The sequence below is a fragment of the Cibotium barometz genome, chromosome 6 (genome assembly GCF_041138505.1).
Source record: "Cibotium barometz isolate CiBa-2024 chromosome 6, ASM4113850v1, whole genome shotgun sequence".
Classification (NCBI taxonomy): Eukaryota; Viridiplantae; Streptophyta; class Polypodiopsida; order Cyatheales; family Cibotiaceae; genus Cibotium; species Cibotium barometz.
The window spans coordinates 49,151,880-49,177,126 of record NC_141051.1 but is presented as its reverse complement, the minus strand read 5'-3'; the positions used below and the strand labels follow the sequence as shown (position 1 = coordinate 49,177,126).

Below are 25,247 nucleotides of genomic sequence, written 5' to 3'. Positions count from 1 at the left end.
CGTCCTCCATTGACTCTCCGTTCAGCAGTTGCAACTTTAACAGGTAGGTCTTCATGACCTTAATCCACAAGATGGTCAAAATGTTTCCCCAGCATTCTTGACATAAAACAGTCATTTACAAACAGTCACAAAATACAGTTTCTAAATCGAACTCTCGTCTTTCCACAATATCCCTCCTTAGTCCACATTACTTATTCCACATTCCATTCAATGTGTACTCATTCTCATCCATTTCCTCATATCGACAATACATTAATTCACATACACATTCACATCCATACATCCACATCTACATGCATACATCCATTTTTACATCCTCATTTATACATCCACATTCCATATCCACATTCATACATACACATCCGTATCCACATCCATACATCCACATCCACATCCACATCCACATTCACATCCATATATCCACATCTACATGCTTACCTCCATTTTCACATCCTCATTTATACATCCACATCCCATATCCACATTCATACATACACATCCATATCCACATCCATACATCCACATCCATATCCACATGCATACATCCACTATCACGTCCTCATTCATATATCCACATCCACATACATACATACATCCACATCCACATTCCCATTCACATCTATACATACACATCTACATCCACATACATACATACATCCACATACACATTCACATCTATACATCCACATCTACATCCACATACATACATACATCCACATCCACATTCCACATTCACATCTATACATCCACATCTACATCCACATTCACATACATCCACATCCACATTCCCATTCACATCTATACATCCACATCTACATCCACATTCACATCTATGCATATACATCTTCATGCATACATCCATTTTCACATTCATACATCCACACTCCCATCTCCACATCCACACATCCACATACATACATCCATTTCCACATTCCCATCCATATAACCCCATATGCCTTCACATCTAATCTTTTACATCACATCCATTCTCGCCCTATCACAACCCATATACATCTTATCCTATCACATACACTTCTTACCTCATCCCATACACATCTTAATTCATCTTATCACCTCCTAACTTATTTCATAAGCATCTTATCACCTGTTATCACATCTTATACACCTCTTATCACATCCTACACATCTTATACACCTCTTATCATATCCTATCACATCTCATATCTATTTATAGAATACAAGAGAATTCTTATATTTGATATAAGATTTCTTTACACATTTATTTATGCATAAATTCTATTTAAGGAGATTAATACTTTCGAAGTAAAAATCAATCTTTTATGCATTTTCCTATGCATAAATTCATTTTAAATGAAAATGACACTTTTGAATTAAATTTCAATGTTTTATACATTTTCCTATGCATAAATTCAATTTAGATGGGAATGACACTTTTGAAAATCAATCTTTTATGCATCTTCTTATGCATAAATTCAATTTGGTAGGAATTACACTTTTAGAATAAAAGAATTTCTCTTATGCATCTAAGTTATGCATAAAATCCATTTATGATGAAAAGACACACTTTTAGTATAAAAAGAATATCTTTTATGTCAATTTGGTAGGAATTACACTTTTAGAATAAAAGAATTTCTCTTATGCATCTAAGTTATGCATAAAATCCATTTATGATGAAAAGACACACTTTTAGTATAAAAAGAATATCTTTTATGCACACTTTTAGTATAAAAAGAATATCTTTTATGCATACCTCTATGCATGAAATCCAATATGATAAAAGTCACACTTTTACAATAAAATAATCAACTTTTATGCATACCTCTATGCATGAAATTCAAATATGATAAAAGTCACACTTTTATAATAAAATAATCAACTTTTATGCATACCTCTATGCATGAAATTCAAATATGATAAAAGTAACACTTTTATAATAAAATAATCATCTTTTATGCATACCTCTATGCATGAAATTCAAATATGATAAAAGTAACACTTTTATAATAAAATAATCATCTTTTATGCATACCTCTATGCATGAAATTCAAATATGTAAGATTCCTCCCCAGCCTCTCAAAATGTCCAGCATCTTCCCCTGTAATCAATCCCTCTTCAAAAATATAAAAGACTTGTTTCTAACTGTTTTAACCTAGAGAGAGAAAATATTCTAGAGAGAGAATATTCAGATTTTTAATATTTTTGGATAAAAAATTATCTCATCTTATTAAAATAAGTTCCCCTGAAACAGAAATTCAAAAAGAACTTTCCAATGTGCAATTGGAATTAATTGAAAATGGGTATAAAGGACCTTAGCCTAAGGGTCTAGATTTTCAGAAATTTTTGGATTATGGTCCAATTAAGGTTCCTATAGGCCAATAGCATCAATCCAAGTGTAGGGAGGAGATAAATCCAATTTGTAAAAGAAGATACCCAAAAATGAGTAAATGCTCACATAAGATGAAGAGTTGACTATGTACAAGATTTATTAGTAAGAAACTATGAGTAATATCAAAAATATGAGATATTTTGGTTATCCAAAAATGAGTAAATGCTCACATAAGATGAAGAGTTGAAAATGTACAAGGTTTATTAGTAAAAACTATGAGCAATATTAAAAATATGAGATATTTTGGGTATAATAATTCCATTTTGACACATATGTAAGGAAGGGGAGTCCATTAAAGGAGGTGCATATTTCACATGCTTGAATGAGTTTTAAACTAAAAAAAAAAAGTGATATTTTTATCTTTCCTCTCTCTTGAATCAAACCAAATCAAAACCGAATAAAAAAGGAACCAAACTAGATCCAAATCTAGTCCAAATTCAACCAAACTGAATTTAGAAAATTCTAGAATTCAGTTAGCTTTGGTTAGAGCTTCCCTCTCCTATAAATAGAACATGAGTCCTTTGAAAAAAATAGAAGAATTTTACTATACTAGAGTTATGCTGAAATAATGCTAATTTCTACTATTCTCTAAAATTCTCTCCAAATTGAAGAAATTGGAGCTTCCCTCTTTCTTCAATCCCCATTGGTGGCTCCATCAACATACTTAACCAATTGATTGGTTGGGGGCCTCTACCGTGAACAAAGAATCAAGCAATTTGTAAGGTAAATGGTGAATTTTGATCTTTTCTATAATTTCTCAATGCTTCTCTCTTCTCAACCCCTCTCAAGCTTGAGAAGCTTAATTGGAATGGTTTTTGAATGCTATTGAAGTTAATTGATGAATGGTAGTGAAGAGTTACATAATTTGATGAATGCTATTGAAGTTAATTAATTAATGATAGTTAAGAATTACATAAATTTCCATTTATGCTTAATTCTAATGGTTTTTATGTAATTTCTCTCTCTCACTCAAGAAATGGTCATACTCATGACCCATTCTCAATCCAAATGAAGCTTTTCATAAAGCTTTTTCTTAATCCAAGATTAAACTATGCTTGAGGTCAAATTAATGGCCTTTTTTCTATGCTTTTAGTTTATGTATTTCATGAATATTGATGATTCAACCCATTATTGGGTTAATGATCCAATTAGGGATCATTCTAATCATTTTCTTAGTGATAAGCTTTATCCTTCAAAATAAATTGAGATTTATCAGTCATAGTAGCGGAGCTATGGCAAAATTTTTATAAAAATTACACATAAAATAATTTTATTCAAAGCATGAAAAGAGAACTTCCTACCATATTCTAGGAATTATCATCCTAGATTAATTGAAAGAATTTTATTGTAATCATGGAGAAATTGATTTTTATGTTATGCATAATTGATGATTATTTTATTTTAAAAGTGTTACTTTTATCATATTTGGATTTCATGCATAGAGGTATGCATAAAAGAATTATTATTTTAATATAAAAGTGTTTCTTTTATCATATTTGGATTTCATGCATAGAGGTATGCATAAAAATTGATTATTTTATTATAAAAGTGTTACTTTTATCATATTGAATTTCATGCAGAGGTATGCATAAAAGTTGATTATTTTATTATAAAAGTGTTGCTTTTATCATATTTGAATTTCATGCATAGAGGTATGCATAAAAGTTGATTCTTTTATTATAAAAGTGTTGCTTTTATCATATTTGAATTTCATGCATAGAGGTATGCATAAAAGTTGATTATTTTATTATAAAAGTGTTGCTTTTATCATATTTGAATTTCATGCATAGAGGTGTGCATAAAAGTTGATTATTTTATTATAAAAGTATTGCTTTTATCATATTTGGATTTCATGCATAGAGGTATGCATAAAAGTTGATTATTTTATTATAAAAGTGTTGCTTTTATCATATTTAGATTTCATGCATAGAGGTATACATAAAAGATTATTATTTTAAATAAAAGTGTTTCTTTTATCATATTTGGATTTCATGCATAAAGGTATGCATGAAAGATTATTATTTTAATATAAAAGTGTTTCTTTTATCATATTTAGATTTCATGCATAGAGGTATGCATAAAAGATTATTATTTTAATATAAAAGTGTTTCTTTTATTATATTTGAATTTCATGCATAGAGGTATGCATAAAAGTTGATTATTTTAATTATAAAAGTGTGACTTTTATCATATTTGGATTTCATGCATAGAGGTATGCATAAAAGTTGATTATTTTATTATAAAAGTGTGACTTTTATCATATTTGAAATTCATGCATAGAGGTATGCATAAAAGTTGATAAAAGTGTGACTTTTATCATATTTCAATTTCATGTATAAAGGTATGCATAAAAATTGATTATTTTATTATAAAAGTGTTACTTTTATCATATTTGGATTTCATGCATAGAGGTATGCATAAAAATTGATTATTTTATTATAAAAGTGTGACTTTTATCATATTTGGATTTCATGCATAGAGGTATGCATAAAAGTTGATTATTTTATTATAGAAGTGTGACTTTTATCATTCATGCAGAGAGGTATGCATAAAAGTTGATTATTTTATTATAAAAGTGTGACTTTTATCATATTTTAATTTCATGCATAGAGGTATGCATAAAAGTTGATTATTTTATTATAAAAGTGTGATTTTTATCATAATTGAATTTCATGCATAGAGGTATGCATAAAAGTTGATTATTTTATTGTAAAAGTGTTACTTTTATCATATTGGATTTCATGTATAGAGGTATGCATAAAAGATATTCTTTTTATACTAAAAGTGTGATTTTCATCATAAATGGATTTTATGCATAACTTAGATGCATAAGAGAAATTCTTTTATTCTAAAAGTGTAATTCCTACCAAATTGAATTTATGCATAAGAAGATGCATAAAAGATTGATTTTTAAATTCAAAGTGTCATCCTCATCTAAATTGAATTTATGCATAGGAAGATGCATAAAAGAATGGAATTTCAATTCAAAAGTGTTATTCTCATCCAAATTGAATTTATGCATAGGAAGATGCATAAAAGATGGATTTTTAATTCAAAAGTGTCAATTCTCATCTAAATTGAGTTTATGCATAGGAAGATGCATAAGAGATGGAATTTTAATTCAAAACTGTCATTTTCATTTAAAATGAATTTATGCATAGAAAGATGCATAAAAGATTGATTTTTATTTCGAAAATGTTAGTCTCCTTAAATAGAATTTATGCATTAATAAATGTGTAGAGAAATCTTATATCAAATATAAGAATTCTCTTGTATTCTATAAAAAGATATGAAATGTGATAAGATGTGATAAGAGGTGTATGAGATGTGATAAGATGCGTATGGGAAGTGATAGGATGTGATAAGAGGTGTATGAGATGTGATAAGATGTGTATGAGATGTGATAGGATATGATAAGAGGTGTATGAGATGTGATAGAATGTGTTAAGATGAGTTAGGATGTATTAAGATGTGTATGGGATGAGGTAGAGAGTGTATCTGATGGGATAAGATGTATATGGGATGTGTTAGGGCGTGAATGGATGTAATATGGATGTATGAATGTAGATATGGATGTATGAATGTGAATATGGATGTGTGGATGTGGAAATGGAAGTGTGGATGTATGAATGTGGATGTGGATGTATGCATGTAGATGTGTATGTATGAATGTGAATGTGGATGTGGATGTGGATGTATGGATGTAGATACGGATGTGTATGTATGTATGTGGATGTGGATGTATGAATGAGGATGTGAAAATGGATGTATATATGTAGACGTGGATGTATGGATGTGAATGTGAATGAAGATGTGGATGTGGATGTATGGATGTAGATACGGATGTGGATGTATGTATGTGAATGTGGATGTATGAATGAGGATATGAAAATGGATGTATGCATGTGAATGTGGATGTATGAATGTGAATGTGGATGTGTGGAAGTGGAAATGGAAGTATGGATGTATGAATGTGGATGTGGATGTATGCATGTAGATGCGTATGTATGAATGTGAAATTGGAAGTATGATGTGGACGTACGAACATGGATATGTAGGTAGAATAATGAATGTGAAGGTGTATGTGAAATAATGTGTAGTCTATATGAGTGAATGGATGAGAATGAGTACACATTGAATGGAATGTGGAATAAGTAATGTGGTCCGAGAGTGGATAATGTGGAAAGACGAGAGTTCGCTATTGAAATTGTATTTTGTGACTGTTTGTAAATGATTGTTTTATGTCAAGAATGCTGGGGAAGCATTTTGACCGTCTTGAGGATTAAGGTCATGAAGACAGAACTGATAAAGTTGCAACTGCTGACGGAGAGTCAATGGAGGACGTCTCGTGTAGCAAGGTCGATCGAGGTCTTGACCAGCCTCGGTTCGATTTAAATGGTGAGCTTCCGGTACGGTGGATGAGGGACCAAGGAAGCGGCCTATGAGTGAAGCGCTAGGTTACCTGCGAAGGATCCTAGAGGGTACTGACCATACGGTGCTCGGGCTCTGGGTCGCCGAAGATACCCACACGTACGTCGTGGAAGATATTGGAACAAGGAGTAAGAGTTGTTTTTGGAAACCGGGCATGGATCTGGTTGATTGACCTTGCTGGTCCTCAACAACGGATGAGTCCATATATGGATCTGTGGGTTGATCTTGCTGATCTTCCACCACGGAGATTCTATTCTATTATATGAATATATTGCCGGTTACTATGAGCTAGGAACTATGGAAAAGGCCCCTGATGAGTGAACAGGTGGTGAGCGTTCTGGTTGCCAATGATGCCATAAGTATACCGATGAATGAATGATTGGAAATAAGGATTCAACCAGAGACTGAGAGGATTGTCATCAGTGACATAATGGTTTCATTAAAGGATTGTTTTAAAGTTAGCTGATGCTAAGAAAAAGGTAATTTCATATTGGGTGTGTAAGTGGTGTGACTAGTTTTATGTTTGCATGAACTTCCGGCTAGGGGGCCTTGGAACTCTTTTCCTTGGTACCCGGGACAAAACCTAACCAAATTCTTAATTAGATCCCATCACTACAGTGGTTGGGCAGTTGGCTAACCCATGGGACTCTGGATGGGGTTAGGCTGGACTGATGGATCCGTAAATCGAGACTCAATTTCTGTTATTATGATAGATAAAGTAAATCCCGGATAGTAATTGTTTTATGGATAGGAATCAACGGCTGTGCCTCTTGATGGGAAAAAAAACGTTGATCCCAATGATCCAAGTGCAAGTTTCTTCCTTCATCCGATCGAGTATCTTTATAGGTGCAGTCGGATCAGCGTGATCAGTAATGATCTTGACTACGTTAGAGTAAAAAAGTTATCCTGGTGGAATCGCCCGTGCTTTCCGAGAAAGGGAAGTTTTTCCGGGTTCGGTTTTGGAAAAACTGACGGATTAGTCTCTTGTCCGGATATCCGTGGATGAGGCCCCGCGAATGTGGGACCCCTGTCCTGCGCGAGAAGTGCTACTTCTGCTGCTAGTATCCCGAATCTGTTGCTCGGTGGGAGCAGGGATCTCACACACACACACACACTCTCTCTCTCTCTCTCTCTCTCTCTCTCTCTCGTGATTTGGCTAACCAACGCGATCCTTTTCCACCACGGAGATCCTACATGAGCTTCCGCGAGAGAGCTTGCATGACCCTTTGGATTAGAGCAACTGCCTCGGTGTGACAACGAGTGCGGGAGGATGGCGGCGAGCGGCTACGGTGGTGGAGCTCTTGATCCATGCTCGAGCTCGGCGGATAGGCAACTTCCCATGACACAGTTAGGGTAGGGTTTCCTTAACACCCCTATTAAAGCATAACCACAGTTAGGATAGGGTTTCCTTAACACCCCTATTAAAGCATAACCACAATAGCATTGCATGTCTAGACTACAATTATAATAAAAACCTATTCATTTGAAATAAGTTTTTATAATAATAATAATAACCTATTCATTTAATTGTATGGCCTAGCGGTGAGTGTTTTTGCCTTCTAGTGTATACTTGCTAGCCTACTCAACATATATCCCCACAAAAAATAAAATACCAAAGGGATTTCAATTGATATTTCTTAATTTTGGTCAAGAAATAAATGTCATGTTTTTCTAGCACCACTGAATTCTCGAGCACTACTGTTAAGTAACAAATTCCATATGAGTCATTAAGAACAATATAATTGACCTTGACCTTTGTAAGTCATTCGAATTAACATCATAACGCGGTGACTTTATAATAGGATTCTTTCATTTTTAGCTTTTTATTGTTGTCATATCATGGTTTTTATTCCTTGCTCACAATTCAACTTAATTGTGTTTAAGATGTGCTTATCATCCAAAACCCTAGACCCTTTTTTTTTGTGCTGAAGGATGTGATAACCTCTCTCACTTTTAATAGTGATGTGATAAGTTCTTGATAGTGCATACAAGTTATGAAAGAAAACTTGACATTCAAATTCAAGTGATCTAAGGTTAGGTCAACATGATTTCTTGGGGATCTAAAAAGCATAAACATCTTGTCAAACTTCAAAGTGACATGATGTGTGTGGAGAGAGAGAGAGAGAGAGAGAGAGAGAGAGAGAGAGAGAGAGAGAGAGAGAGAGAGAGAGAGAGGATATACCACAAAAGGGTGGAAATTAAAGTAAAGGATGTCTCTTTTAAGTAAATTAATATTTTCCGACATAACATGGTGGAAAATTTATATTTTGTGCACTCATGTGATATTGATACATTTTTTTGAGATAAACCAGAATTATAGCACATCCTACGATTATCACCAAATCACAAAAAAACCATCCTTTTAAGGACATACAAGGTTTATATTTCAAACCAATTTTCTAAAAAAAAATCACTAAGTGTTGGGTTATTCTAGCAGCATTGGGGAGGAGAAGAATCATCACTTTCATGCGCATGTTGGCATAATATAGACAAAGAGGCTCTTTGAAGTGTAAATTTTTCATGTAGTATGGGAAGCCTAATTGTCAAAGAACAACATTGGGAGCTAGCTTTTTTCATGCCTCACGTTGGGGAGTTTGGGGTTCTTTGGTGGGGATGTGGACTGATTGGACATGTAAAACTTTAGTGAGGCCTCAAGGGATTGGATAAAGGTGGATAAAATTAAAAGAAAAGCGGTAGGCATCGATGAGGGGGGTGTGGGCTAGTTGCACGGGCAAGATGAAGATAGCGCGGCAAGTGATCATATCGAGGTGGGGTTGAGGGATGTAAGCAAGGTAAAGGAATGTAAGAACTATGAATTGAACATGGGGAATAGGTTTGAGAGAGAGAGAGAGAGAGAGAGAGAGAGAGAGAGAGAGAGAGAGAGAGAGGACCATCATATTAACCTTAGGATGGTGATTTAAAAAGAAGTTCAAGAAGTGTTTCAAAAGGTTTCTTTTTTCAACTAGTTACAATTAAGCCAATTTGTCAAGGTTTTCAAGCATAACTACAGTAGCATTGCATGTCTAGACTATAATTATAATAAAAACATATTCATTTAAAATAGGTTTTTATAATAATAATAACTTATTCATTTAATTGTATGGCCTAGCGGTGAGTGTTTTTGCCTTCTAGTGTATACTTGCTAGCCTACACTCATTGGACTCAACATATATTCCCACAAAAAATAAAATACCATGAAGAAATTTCAATTAATGTTTCGCAATTTTGGTCAAGAAATAAATGTCATGTTTTTTAGCACTGAATTCTCGAGCACTAATGTTATGTAACGAATTCCATATGAGTCATTAAGAACAATATAATTGACCTTGATCTTTGTAAGTTGTTTGAATTAACATCATAACGGTGACTTTATTCCCTTTTTAGCTCTTTATTGTTGTGGTATCATGGCATTTATTACTTGCTCACAATTCAACTTAATTGTGTTTGAGATGTGCATATCATCCAAAACCCTAGACCCTTTTTTTTTTCTTCGGATGTGATAAGCTCTCACGTTTAATAGTGATGTGATAAACTCTTGATAGTGCATACAAGTTATGAAAGAAAACTTGACATTCAAATTCAAGTGATCTAAGGTTAGGTCAACATGATTTCTTGGGGATCTAAAAAGCATAAACATCTTGTCAAACTTCAAAGTGACATGATGTGTATGGAGAGAGAGAGAGGGGATATACCACAAAAGGGTGGAAATTAAAGTAAAGGATGTCTCTTTTAAGTAAATTAATATGTTCCAATATAACCTGGTGGAAAATGGGGAAAAATTTGCAAAAACATGCTAAAAAGCATCAAATCCAAACTTTGAGATTGGCTAGTAGAACAACTCAATTTTTTTTAGTAAACTGTCTTTAAGGGACAGGGGGAGGTGAAGGACCGTTGGATGTTGGACATGGACGGCTAGGATGCTTATCTTTCTCTTCACTTCTTTTCCATCCTCTTCACTCTTTCAGCTTAGTTTTGCAGCTGCTCAAATTCAAGCAAGCAGCCCGCAGCCCCTCCTCTCTTTCTTTCATACTGTTCTCTTTCCTGCTCAAGCTCACCATCGCCATAGCTCAAGCTCCCACTGAACCTTAATCTCCCCCTCTGAATGCCAAATTTTCTCATTCAAATTCTCAACACCCACCGCCTCCCTCTGCAATGGTTCACCTCCTTCCCTTCCCATTTCTTGATCTCCCTTAATCTTAATCTTAATCTTAATCTTAAATCTTAAATCTTAATTCTTCAAATCATATTTTCTTTAAATTGATTTCCTCCTTTCAAGCTCATTTTTGCCCCTAAATTTGAATTGGGTCTCCTTTAACATAAAAGTTGTAACTATGTAGATTATTATTTTGCATTCTGCTTCATAAGTACACTATAGATTTAAGTAATATGTTTTTCTTCCTTTAAATCTTGCATTTTTTTTCCGGGAATTAAATATTGCATTTTATTGATCATTATATTGGGTATTTGTCCAGTTTGGTCGCATTTTTAATGCAAAATTAGGCTTTCTTTTAATTGCGTTATATCTCTGAAATACCATTTTTTTTTGGTGAAACGTTGCTTTTTTTTTTGGAAAACAAATACTTGACCGGATTTATTATTTAATTCAATGTGAAAATTCCAAGTGCGTTGGATCAATTCAGGTGGAAAGGCCCTAGGGTTATTCTTTTAAATTTGGAAGTTTTTACTAATCATTAACTGTATTATCAGGTTGGATACACTGTCCCTGCAGTATCCCAGAAGCCAGCATGGCTGGAGGCATTGCTGTCTGCGAAGTTCTTCACACCATGTGCTCCACATTCTGCAGTGAAGAAGAATGAGAGGAACATCTACTGTGTGGACTGCTCTGTGGGCATCTGCCAACACTGCCTCCCCAACCATAGCCCACACAGGCTTCTCCAGGTAGAAAGTTCAGCTAAGGCCAATTATATTATTCAGTGTTTTCTCAATCTCTCTTGCCAATACACTAATCAGATTTTTGGATATCATAAGAGTTCACATGTGTTTGTGGCCACATAGTTAATTAGCATGGATAAACAAGCCTTCTACACTGACTCAATGAATAGTTAATCCTTTTTTGAATGAGTGATTAGAGTGGAAGCAAGAGCCTTTATCTGAGTGCATAAGGTGTAAGAATCTCTCCCCCTACCTTTACAGATCCGCCGATATGTGTACCATGATGTCATCCGCATGCCGGACATCCAGAAATTGGTCGATTGCACGCATGTGCAGGTAAATTTTTACAATATATAATACACCCTGATGTCAATTTGTATGACCGTATATTGGTTGATAATTATATATAAAAGTATCATGTGATGGTACACATGTTAAAGATATTGGACCCCATGTAAATTCAGCATGTCTTCATGACATTGCAGCCATACATCATCAACAGTGCAAAGGTTGTGTTTTTGAACCAGCGACCTCAGCCTCGGCCATCGAAGGGGCTCGGCAACATTTGTGAAACTTGTGAGAGGACCTTGCAGGATGCCTACAAGTATTGCTCAGTGGCTTGCAAGGTACATGCAGCAATATTTGCCATCAATTCACCATTCTAGTATAGCCTCTGTGATTTTCCCAGATGCCAAGGGATTGCTCAACACTTGAAGCAAATCGTATGCTCGGTCATGCCCATCTTAGTTTCAGTCTTGAACCAATTTTGGTCTTTAACATGCCAATGCAGTGCCATTTGTGTAAAAGTCACCTAGAGCACAGCCATATCAATGCCAAATTTTACATTAAATTGTCAGGTTTCACACGGTCTAATAGGTGGACTGCCTCATGTAGTACATCATTGCAACAATGTGTCCCGAAGTGAAGCATGTAATTTGTCATATATGTCATGCTGGATGCATGTGCAGGGCTATCAAAACTCTGCTCTACGTGACATGCACATGCCACATGGTTACCTTAATAGGCAAAACCTGCATCTCATAGGGGTGCTCTATGTGACGATTTGATGTCGCAGGTACCACAGTGCCATGCAATTGTTTGCACACGGATGTGCCACATAAGGCATCGAGATGTTGCCCGGTGTGACCGCATGTGTCATAAAGAGCAACATGTGAGTTGCTTCATATGTCGTGAACATAAGGGGCAACATGTTTGTTGCTCTTTGTTGGTAGATGCCGTATAGGGCTTTACATCAATGGGAGAAACTTAATGTTTGTGAACATCTAAATTTGCATTCCAAAGCCATTTTTTTTTTTCAGAAGCCCCTTTTGGGGGATGCAATGCAAGCATTGCACCACTCACACACACCACGGATGTCAGGGTTTGAACCTGGGTCCATTCTTTTGGGTAGGGTAGAATGATCCGGGCTAGACCATTCGGGCAAGAGCCCGCTGGCTCCAAAGTCAAGTTTTGATTGATCTTTTCTTCTCTCTCACTGTCCATTGATGGTTTCTTCATGGAAGAAAGAATTTCGACATAACTTTGTCCAAAAATCTTAGTATTATTGTGAAGATAGGAGTAAGGTCTCCATGCTTATGTCTGTTTGATGTGCTGATGCTTATAAATGTGTGATGTGTAGATGCATACCCATTTGTGATGTGTTGATGAATATCCATAGGTGATGTATTCATGAATGTTGATATCTGTCAATGCAGATAGAGGCTGTGGTGAAGCAGGGGAAGGATTTGCAAGCATTGCTGCCTCTGTGCAATTCGCTGCGGATCTCAGATTCGTTAGCAAGCAGCAGCAGCAGCCTGGCATCGCCATCAGAGAGCATGACGGTCACAATGAAAGCTATGGCTACAACCACAACAGCTGAGGGAGAGGATGAGGAGGAGCAGGAGGAACAAGAGCAGCTCTCACCCAACTCGGTGCTTGGTGGTCCAACTTCATGCTCTCCGACCTCGTCAGGGTCGACAGCCAATGATGGTCTCACATGGGGGGGTACAATTGTCATGGTCACCACTGCCATCACCAAGAAACTGAGAACAACCCATTCGCCTAAACCCTCCATCTCAGTGCTATCAGTCAACTTGCCCTCCATCAACAGAAGGAAGAGCACCCCCCACAGATCACCGATCTTCTAATCCATCACTGATAGGCTTTATCCTACACATGGGTTTAGCCATCAGTGATGAGCTTTTTTATACATGGGTTTCCTTTCTTTTGCTCTCTCCCCCACTCCTTGGCTGGCCTTTTTGTCTTGGTTAGAACAGTGTGAAACCGACCGTTCCATTGTCTAGATAATACCAAATTTTGCAGCCCACAAGGAGTCCGGACCCCCCTCAAGTAAGAAAGAAAACTCTATATTTTGAGGCTTGAATATTGTAGAGCATGTGAGTATACAAATCCCCCTCCTCTCCCTCTCTGTTAGCAGGTTTTAAACAACATCAGAGGCCAATTCAGCAGGTTCAAATGGCCTGCACAGCCTCTGTTTTTGTATTTGCTACTGCAGACTTATATTGCTTCTTTTTGAGGCCTCCTATAATTTTCATTGGGCTTGCTTTTTGATGCTTTAAAATTTTTAATGACAAATTTTGTAGTGGTCTCGGATGCAATCGCAAATTGCAGATAATGCATAAATAAGGAAAATTTAATGATTATTGGGGCTCTTGATGGAATTAATGGTTTTGCAAGTACGTGGTTAAGAAGACGTTCAAGGGATTTAAGTATTATTGGGAGTTTTTTTATAATTCTATAATAGGCAACGGTGAAATAAATGATGAGATGATGAAATGTGGTGTGTGCTTTCTTCAAAGTTCAAATCAATTTAGTCTGAGACTCCGCAACTGTTTTTTCAAAATATGGTGGTGGGGTGGCAACACTAAACGTAGCATGAGAAATGCGAAAAAGCGGGCCAGTTTTTTCTAAACGGGAAAAAAGCCCATTAATATCATTAAAATTCTTGTTTCCCCAATTCAAGTAAGTGTGAAAATTTGAGGCCTCGCTCTAGTTAGGTGCCGCACTTTAAATATATTAATTTAAGGTCTTGAGTTCAAATCTTGTCGGATAGATCAATTTGGTCTCTTGGGATAGTTTCCTACGACGTTAAAAAAGTTCAGTTCTCTTCTCTCTCTCTCTCTCTACATATCTCTATCTAATATATAGACTCTCTCTCTCTCTCTCTCTCTCTCTCTCTCTCTCTCTCTCTATCTATCTAATATATAGACCCTCTCTCTCTCTCTCTCTCTCTCTACATATATCTCTATCTAATGTATATATATAATTAATATATATATATATATCTCTCTCTCTCTCCACTTGCAAGATCTTGTATTCATACCTCTTTGTCCCTATTTCTTTATATATATATATATCTATATATATATATATTATGGGAATTTAGAAGTGCAAGTGTACTTCTAAATTCCAAACATGCCCACACACCACCATAATCTCATTGCAGTGTACCTATTTTTGTTCATGCACCTTCCCACACTAATGCCTCCAAAAACGTTTCCCATCCATATGGTAACAAACCCTCAATTTTGAGGTTAGAAGGCAATAATTAAAAAATTAAGGATTTTTGAAGGTTTTTATGACTACAAGCTATCTAATTTTCAAACCCTTAATCTTATTTTTCGAACTTTATTTATTTATTTTAGGAGTCGAAAATACATTAAATCTTGGTTTTTTCTTAGCATCTGCGCACACACACACCTACTTTGTATGTATTAGGCCTTGGTTAGGGTTCTAGGAAAAGGAACGTTCTCTTTACCTTGGAGCTTGCTCCCCTTCTTAACATTCTTTTTTTTGCCAAAAAAACGGCTGCTTATATTAAGAGGTTAGAAAGAGACAGGTTACAACATGTTGAGAACTCTAAATGAGAACAATGTCCATGCACATGACATACAGTTCCGTAGGCCCTGAGCTTGCCTTTGACTTTATTGAGAAGTTTCTCTAGCTGTGTATCCAGCTTTTCTCTCTTTTCCTGAGTGTGACTTTCAAAAAACATAGAGTGCTTTGATGAGCAACACATCCTTGGAGATGACGGCCTCTCTCATCTTCAACAGTTCTTGAATTTGCTGTGTCATCTGGTCTACTTGCTTTCCTTTAGCTTTTTTGTGCATCCGATGAAGCTTGGTGTCGAGGTCTTTCAACCGTCTTTGTATGCATCTCACCTACATGTATCAAGTTCTCTTTCGGCTTGAAACTGTTAGTAGGCATACTATTAAAAATGGAATCAAGTCTATGTAACCACAAGCACCATAACAATTCAGTTCTGATGCCTTCTCCAAGTAACAAGTTTTTCCAGCCAAGGGTGTAACCATTCCATAGCTGAATGCACTTGGCCAATGACTCGAAACATTTCTTTGCAATAGGGCAGTGCATGAAAATGTGCAGGTCATCCTCCCCCTCCTTGCATCTGTGCCACTTTCCATCCCCTATGTTAGGTCTGAGGGCTTTAAGTTGGGTCCAAATAGCTCTGAACATGACCAACCAAGCTAGGCACGCTTTTTTTGGTTCCACATATTTATTCCATAGCTTATCAAACAGAAAATACCATTGTGATCTATCCAGAAGGATTCCCCATCTCTTGTTTAGAGTGCAATGGATAGGATCAGTCCTCTGTTTGGGGGGAATAGGGAGAAGTCCTTTTTGATTCTTCTATTGGAAAGCTTTGTGACTTGGCATATCTTTAATCGAAAGCAGCCAAGTGTCCGATTGGTGCCATAAGTTGATTCTTACCCCAATAAGGTCTAATTCTGCATATGAGACATTATATTCTCTGATCAGATCAGCTTTGGACATCCAAGACTTAATGTCTCTATCCCAAATATCCCACCAACAACAGATTCCTTTCCTATGCATCCTCAAAGCCGCTTCAGCTTGGGCATTATCAAGTGGGGGGAGGGGAATGCTTGGCCACCAGATAGAGTCTCTCCCATGTATACCCCATGTGTAACTAGGCTTCTCAGAAAGGATAAGGTCAGTCTTGATAGCATTCCAAGCCGACCAAAGCGAATGGACCAGTTGGCTGCCAACCAGTTTCACCAAGTATTTGCTAGCCATAATTGTGAGCGGAAGGAGCTTCTTCCACTTGGGGAATTGTTTGAGCTGGAAATGTTCAAGATTTCTAGTGATCAACCAAGCCCAATCTTCAGAGGGGTGGAGAAAGCTTCTCAGCACACCCACTTGGCAGCCATTCTATTAGCCAGATTGGACACGTCTTTGATTCCAAGGCCCCCTTTACCTGTTTCCAAGCAGCACCATTCCCACCTGACTTTAGGGATTTTCCTAATCCAGGGGTCTCCTCCCCATAGATAGTTCCTGCATAGCCTTATGAACTGCAATAGATCAGAGTCTAGAGGTCTCCAGAAACTAAGAAAGTAGATGATAGAAGGGATAATGAAGTGGTTGATTACCATCTTTCTACCCCCAGGTTTAGATGCATTTTCTGCCATCTGGTAAGTTTCTCTTCCACCTTGTTTAGCACCCACAGCCATCTCTGCTTTAATGGTGACCTTAAATCCCATGGAAATGCCCAATAATCTGAAAATCACTCCCTCTTCCAGGACTTTACAGCCAGCTTCACTACAAGACAATGCTGCCATACACGCGTTTCATACACGCGATAAATTACGAACGCGTGTATGGTCGCGCTTGTATTTGAATAGAATCGGGCGCGTGTATTTTAGCATTTAAGTTCGCGTGTATATTTGCATTTATAAACGCGTGTATAAACGCGTTTATATACACGCAGTAATACATGCATAAATACACGATAATATTCACGGGGTAATACTCGCTATTATACACGGATAAATACACGCTACTATACACGGATTAATACACGCATGGCAGAGAAAAACTAAAAAAAAACTGAATTCCTTTACAAAATTAAAAACTATTTTCCTTAAACCATCTCATAGTACATTACAGTATACATCATTACACAATCCCACTACATGCATTTACAACAATGAAATATATTCAAAAATAAATCATGCATAGATGATAGAAATGTCATCAATTTAGAACATACAGTGACGGATTGGTTAGGGTTCGATCTCATCTTCAATAAGATCCATCCTTGCCAAACGATCAACATCAATATCCATTTGATCAATTGGTAAGGCTACGATTAAATTTATTCCACTATCGATATTCTGTACTCCATTGATAATGGTATCGATGTCCTGATCATCCTCATCAACATCACCATCATCCTCAATGATAGGGTCATTCTCATGATCATGAGAAATGGCATGCTCATCCTCATTATCATGATCATCTCTTATTTCTTGATCATCGATCACAACATCTTCAATGGCATGTTCGACGTCATCTTCATTGCGGCTTGTTACATCCTCCATATGCTCCATATCAGTGAATGTATTATACATCACTTTGGAACGTGGTGCAATAGGGATGACGTACCACCATTTGATGTCATGCACCATTGGTAGATAGATAACCTACTCAAATACACACAGTACAGTAATTAATTAGCATATCAAAAGTCAAGGGGTACGCGAGCTTAGATATATATGTACATGAAACACATTAGTAAAAAAATGCATACCTGCTCACATTGTTGTGGCAATACGAGCCTATCTTTCTTTGTTTGCCAGAACTTTGTAGAGTCAATAGTTACACATCCACTTGCATGGCGTTTTATCGTTGCATCAGGCCCTTTTTCCACCACGTTCATTTGCTATTTGACATCCAAAACATACACAAAGAAGCGACGAAAGTCAAGCCTAAATATGTCTTGGATTATGCCACAATAATCATCCATTTTTCCATTAGCTCCCTCAAAGCTACTAATGACACCGCAATCTTGTGTATTTCTCTTTTCATCAATTCTTTGTGTTCGAAAATGCTTGCCTTCACACCATATAGCATTGAACATAGTGCACTGGACCAAAATAGAAGCAATATTTGTGTAAGCAATGTGAATAAATATTAAAAGCAAATCACTTACAACTAATGCAAAACATTAGTTCTATGTACCTTTGACATGCATCCTCGTGCATACTCCCATTCTTCCGCCGTGATATGCAGCCCCTCGTCGCTCTCTGCTCTCTCCATTTCCTCATGCAACCAATCAACATGGATATCATTCGGAAGTGTTGCTAGATGCTTAGGGTACGCCTTCCGAGAGCCATGTTGCCTCCGAAAGAGAGCTCTTTCTGCTTGCCTTTTTGTCTTTGCATCCTCATATCTTGTAACCCATCTGCTCATCACATCACTATTAAGGATACAAGTGAAATTGAGATCATCAATCAATGTTCTGTCAATTACTTTACTCTGTCCTTTTCCTTGAGGCACAATAGAGGTCATCCTCAAGTCCTCTTCATTGCTCCATAGTCGTGGCAAAGAGCTGTCCACCTGACCAAGAAATTCTGAAATATATACAAGAGACTCTTGTATCAACCAACCCTCGGCCATGCTTCCTTCAGGCCTTGCACTTTGCCTCACAAAGTCTTTTAAGGTCTTCATGAAGCGCTCTAGGAAGAACATCCAACGTGCATGCACAGTACCACATAAAGCAATTTCGTCCACTAAATGCACAATGAGATGTAGTTGACTTGTGAGAATGGTTCGCGGAAAAGTCTCCTCTACCAAACAAACCACCTCCACTGCCATAACACGCGCATCATCCAACGTGGCTGGATCAATTGCTTTGGAACTAACATATCTGAAAAATAAATAAATAGTACGTTATACCTCATGCATGTTCATTTTGCAAGGTATAATGAAGGGTGATCTGAGCATGGGTTTTACATACCTCACAAGCTCGCTCATCTTATAAATACATTTTTTCAAACTCTTATTCGCACAATGGTCGATGCTAGTAGGTAGTATGAACTGCGCACATAAGAGCACATTTATGGTTTATGGCATTACAAAATTTAATTTCAACGTACGTACAAGACTTGGAAAACACTTACTTGAAGCATCTTGTGCCAATCGTGGGACTTCAACCCATATAGTTGCTCAACGCCTCTTTTCTTAGTGGTTGTAAAGGCTCCCTTCAATGATCTCATGCATCCAGTGGGAGTACGCAAAGTGATGATGGCCTGCTTTACCTGCTTCTCCTCTTTCTTTGATATAATCCATGGTGCAGGCGGAAGACGAACGTGCCCACCCACCTCTCGTGGCCAAGCTTGACGCATACGTCCTGCGACCCGCAAGTCCTCACGTACGCTAACATTGTCTCGTTTACCAGTAATATGTTCCCAAATACCAGATCCCACATTCTTGAAGATGTGCATGGGATCAAGAAGATGGTTGATCTTAAGATAGGTCCAATATGGCAGCCGGAAAAAAATAGAGTACCTGCACAAGGGATTGCTCTATGTGACCTTTAATCCAATTAGAGACTACACAAAACAAGATTGAAAAAACATCACTATACCTGTTCATGCCATCTGGAGGAAGAATAGTTGTAGACTCCCAAATACGCTTCCAATCTTTTGCACGAAGTGTTTGTGGAGGAATGTTACTCTTACTAGCAACATATTTAGGATGATCTGAGGGGAGAAATCGATGATGATTATCGAATATAGTCTTACACAAACCATCAGCATACTCATGTACTAACGAAGGGCCACAAACAGGACATGCATGTTTACCCGATGTTTTCAAACCTGTTAAAATATAAATAAAAGTTAGAATAATAAAGTCAAACCGTCTAATTAATATATATAGCCAATAGTAATAGAGTAGGGAGGTAATTAGAATTCTTACCAGAACAATCGCTGTATCCTGGAAAGTCATGCATTGTCCACATCAACACTGCTTTTAAGTCGAAGTGTCGAGAGGAGGGAGGCCTACTAATGTCCACCACCGCAACACCTCTCCATAGTTCCTCCAACTCATCAATCAGTGGTTCAAGATAAACATCCATATGCTTGACTTTATGTTTCCCTGGAATTAGAAGGGATAACATAAGATGTCCCTTCTTGATCGCCATTGATGGTGGAAGGTTGTAATTCACCAACACAACTGGCCACACGCTGTATGCGGTGCTTTTGAAACCAAATGGATTCACTCCATCCATACCCAGGCCAAGTCTCAAGTTTCTGGGCTCTGTTTTAAAGCTGGGCCACTCATCTTCAATATGCTTCCAAGCAGGAGTGTCTGCGGGAATTCTCCACATGCCATCATCCGATCGATGTGAGGAATGCCATGACATAAGCTCTGCTATGGATTTGCACTTGAACATGTGTTTGATACGAGGAATTATAGGAAAGTGTCGCAAGACTTTACGAGGTACATCAAAACTCTTCATATCTGTTCTGTACCTTGCTTCACCACAAGTGGGACAATGTAGAGCCTCCTTATGCGTCCCACGAAAGAGAATGCAATCATTGACGCATGCATGTATTTTATCATAATCCAGTCCTCCAAGAGATGTCACATAGCGCCTCGCTATGTCTCTTGAGGTGGGTAGTCTATTTTCCTTTGGAAGCATGTTTGATAATAGCCTGCATCCAATATCATCAATTATAATTAGTCTTAAATCCTAAACCTTAAACCACTAATTCAAATTTGTAAGTTAGAATGCTTACTTCAACAATGCGTCAAGACTTGCATTGCTCCATCCATAAACTGTTTGTATATTAAGTAGTTCAAGTGAAGCACGTAAAACTGAGAATGTGCACCCTTCAAACACCGGTGTCGATGAAGCCTTATAAAGATGCTCTTGTTCCATATCATCGTCGTCCATACCTTTGGGATCATCCTTAAAAAGATTCCGCACCATATCATCAAGCACCTCCTCTTCCACAACTTCGTGGGGTGCAGGGCTATTGTCGTCCCTTTCCCACTAATCTCTGACAATAGATCCCGAAGCTCCAGCATCATCTCGTCGACGCTTTACGTGCTCTCGTCGCGCGTAGGGTACCATGTTAGGGTGTGGTACTGCATCCTGCTTCAATTTATCAAATTATATGTTACAACTCTATTAATTTAATTTGGATACCATGAGTCATTTGAATACCATCAATTTACATCTACTCACCTCTAAACCTGTTTGATTCCATTCTCCATACATGGAGATGTGATTCAAGGTAATTCGACGTGCTCGTACAATGCATCCTTGACATCGATTACACATACATTTGATCCGTTGTCCCAACCACACATCGCGATTACGATGACGCATTGTCTCATCTTCCCCAGAACTGCTTGAAGAGGTTGATGACATCCTGTGTACAAATCAGAAAACACAAAATCATTATATGTTTTTAATGAAAGCACAAAATCGCGTGTATTGACGCGGCTATCTCCTAAAAATTGCGTGTATTAACGCGGCTACTTCCTAAAAATCGCGTGTATTCACGCGGCTAATTTCTGCAAAACGCGTGTATAAACGCAGCTAAAATCACATACACGCGAAAATACCTGCGTTTATAAACGCGAATATATACGCGGCGGTATGTTTAAAGTAAAAATAGCCCGCCTTCCCCAAATATAGATTTTGAACTAAGAAATCAACAGTGCATGCGTTTTCGCCTGTTTTCGCCTCTTCCAACAGCAAGGAGGGAGCAGAGAAAGGAGCACACACACGGGAGAAGGAGGGAGCAGAGAAGGAGCAGAGAGGACTCACTTTTTCAGAGGTGAGTCACTTTGTCCTGTGCCTTGTCTCTTTTGTCAGATTTGTTTACTTTGCTCTTTGCTCTTTGGGTTTGTCTTTTTGCACACGATTGGGTTACTGCATCCTGACAGGGGCGACAATGACTGGTCCTTTTATAAGGACATTCTGTCTTTGTCGGGGGGTCGGTCTTTTCGAGAAATTTTTTTCGCAGGTCGCGTGTACGAACGCGTGTAGAAGCGCGTGTAACCTGTCTGCAGAGTTTGTTCACGCACATATACACGCGTTTCTGGACGGGTGTATACACGCGTTTTTTGTCGGGTGTATACACGCGTTTCTGTAGACAGAAAACTGCGGCGTTTCAGATGTCATGATTTGCAGGCAACTGACTTGAATGATGATATTTGTGTGAGTCAAGAGACAGCCCATGATGTACATGAAGATGTTTGTTGCAGGTTCTTTATGGATATTCCAGGTTCTTTATCCGATCCATTTGCGTACAGCAATTGGTTGATGGAGATGATGAATCACTTTGGGCGCCAACCTGGTCCGGTTGAGCTTACAGAGTATATGTATGCCCATCCCCCTCCTTCCCTGCCTGGTGTCTATACCCCTACCGCGAGTATCCAGGGCACTCTAGTGCCGTCTATTCCTCCGAGTCCGACGAGACGGCATGCAGCTTCTCCTCTTCCACGTCCACCGAGGAGACATACCTCGTCCCAGACACACTCACGTACACCCTCACAGCCACCATCACGTGCTCCCTCAGAGCCACCGTCACGTCAGGGCTCACAGCCACCGTCACGTAGACAATCCCCCAGTCGTGACTCCACCCGCAGCAGTAGGAAGAGTGGGAGTGGAGGATGCGGCGGGTGCTTTGGTGGGGGAGGTGGGGGAGGTAGTAGGGCACGCGGTGAGAGAGGAGATAGAGGGAGAAGAGTTAGAGGAGACAGTTCGGAAGAGGAGGAGATGAGAGAGATGGAGAGAGTAGTTTGCTATGATGTGACGGATAGGGGCGGGATAGTGATGGATGCGAGGGGGAGGGAGGTAATGGAGTACATGCGTGGGGTAGTATCAAACTCATATAGAAATTATTTTATTAAATTTAAAGATCAAAATAGCCGATTAGTTGGGGAGGTGATAGAGGCTGTACATAGTCGGTACCCCAATCCCCCACATGCTACATTCTCGGATGTATGGGGAAGGACGCGAATAAGGGAGATCTTAAGTAATAAAAGATCTCACCTTAAAAAACTCGCGTACGATGACCGGCTAAATGTAGCTGCGGGTGGCTATCCTGCCGAGAAACCTGCCACCCACTGCGCACAAACGCGAGTGGAAGGAGGCAAAGAAACGAGCAGAGGGTGGCGTGAAGAGCAGGCAGCATGTGGAGGCACGACGGATCCAGATGGAGACCATTGGATCTTCGCATTTCGGATCTGGCGGCGTCGAGTCATGGGAGGCAGAGTTCGTAAGTATCCTGCCACTTTATTTGATTGTTTACTTAATTCATTGATTCTATGATTGTTTTAATCTTACAAATTGTGTTGATTATGATACAGCGACGGGTTACGGGGAGGAAGCCCACAACCCACGATACTGCGTATGCTCGCCGGCATAGCAGACGTGACACGTGGGCCATCTTCAGAGCCGAGGGACGTATTACGGACGCGCAGTTTGAGTTGGCCATGAGACCATACGGTCCACAGGTACTTGAAAATTCGTAACGAATGGTTTTGGTTTATTGAATTGCATATATATATACTTATATACTATATATTACTTGAACAGGCACAAGCTGCTGATGATCCACCGGCCGCCGCTGCAGAGGGTGGACGTGAGCACTACTCCTCCGACATTCCGACCGATGTGAGCTCATCTGAGCATGGGGGAGCACCGAGTCATCATCTGGGTCTGAGTAGTACTCAGACTTGTAGTATCACATTCCATATTGAGGATGTGATTGTATATATTTTTTTGTAAACTCAAGCCATGGGCTACTTCGAGATATGGACTCCCTTGTATACATGTATGAAATTTTGATAGTAATATTGAATTGATTGATCGATAGTATTACATTCATGTTTGTCTTGAATCGTGTAATGACAATGTATGCATTCATGTCGTTCTTGTCTTAATCTCCCTCGTGCATATGTTCTTCGTGGATGGTCTAATGGGATGGTCTAATGCACCAAAAACCCTAAACCAGAGAGTGCTATTGGGTGCTGGAATGCTGGAACAGTATTCAGGCACCAAATAGCACTCTCTGGATTTTTTTTTTTGCTCTCTGTTCGTGTGTATAAACGCGTCAGAACTGCTAAAATTCGCGTGTATCTGGGCGGATACCCTGGAAATTACGCGTGTATTAATGCGTATAAACTGGCAATCACGCGTGTATAAGCGCATCTAAATTAAAGAAACGCGTGTATAGACGCAGGTATAAACGCGTCTGGGACATTGGAACTGAACAGGATGCGGCTATACACCCATGTATAAGTGCGTCTAATATAAGAAAAAGCGTGTATAGTCGCGTGTATTAACGCGTCTGTGTAAAAAACGCGGCTACACACCCGTGTATAGGCGCGTCTGAGTGGTACTATACACGCGGTTTTACACGCATGTCTCTGGCCGCGATGATACACGCGCTGATACACGGGCCCGCTACTTTTTTTCACAAGTCATTTTTAGCGGCTAAGAGCGCGGGTATGAGCCCGATCCCTTGTAGTGCTTGAATCAGCTAGTTAGGAGGCTTGTCAATAAAGGTCTTGATACCTGTTTTCTTATGGTTAATGACTGGACCTGAAGCCCTGCAGTAAATGTCCAAGCACTCCCAAAAGCACTTAATGCTTAGCTCATTATTGGCAACCATGGCATTAGTATCATCAGCAAACATTTGGGTGCATAGCTGTTTATTGTTGGGAAGAGATATACCATTCATTTCCCCTTTTT

General features: G+C 38.4%; 1 protein-coding gene across 1 annotated transcript; it reads left to right on the top strand.

The window, feature by feature from the left end:
• Window positions 1-10,641: 10,641 nt before the first annotated feature.
• On the top strand, window positions 10,642-14,273 carry LOC147637825 (protein RGF1 INDUCIBLE TRANSCRIPTION FACTOR 1-like). Its single transcript, XM_086798949.1, has 5 exons — window positions 10,642-10,954; window positions 11,507-11,698; window positions 11,954-12,028; window positions 12,178-12,318; window positions 13,408-14,273. The coding sequence occupies exons 1-5, from the start codon at window positions 10,952-10,954 to the stop codon at window positions 13,837-13,839; spliced, it is 843 nt and encodes a 280-aa protein (XP_086655075.1). The 5' UTR covers window positions 10,642-10,951; the 3' UTR covers window positions 13,840-14,273.
• The last annotated feature ends 10,974 nt before the right edge of the window (window positions 14,274-25,247 follow it).

What these genes read in the sequence shown, in the direction of transcription:
- LOC147637825 (XM_086798949.1), top strand. An exon ending in GCCCACACAGGCTTCTCCAG is followed by an intron (nt 11,699 to 11,953) that starts GTAGAAAGTTCA and finishes CTACCTTTACAG; the next exon opens with ATCCGCCGATATGTGTACCA. An exon ending in TCGATTGCACGCATGTGCAG is followed by an intron (nt 12,029 to 12,177) that starts GTAAATTTTTAC and finishes ATGACATTGCAG; the next exon opens with CCATACATCATCAACAGTGC.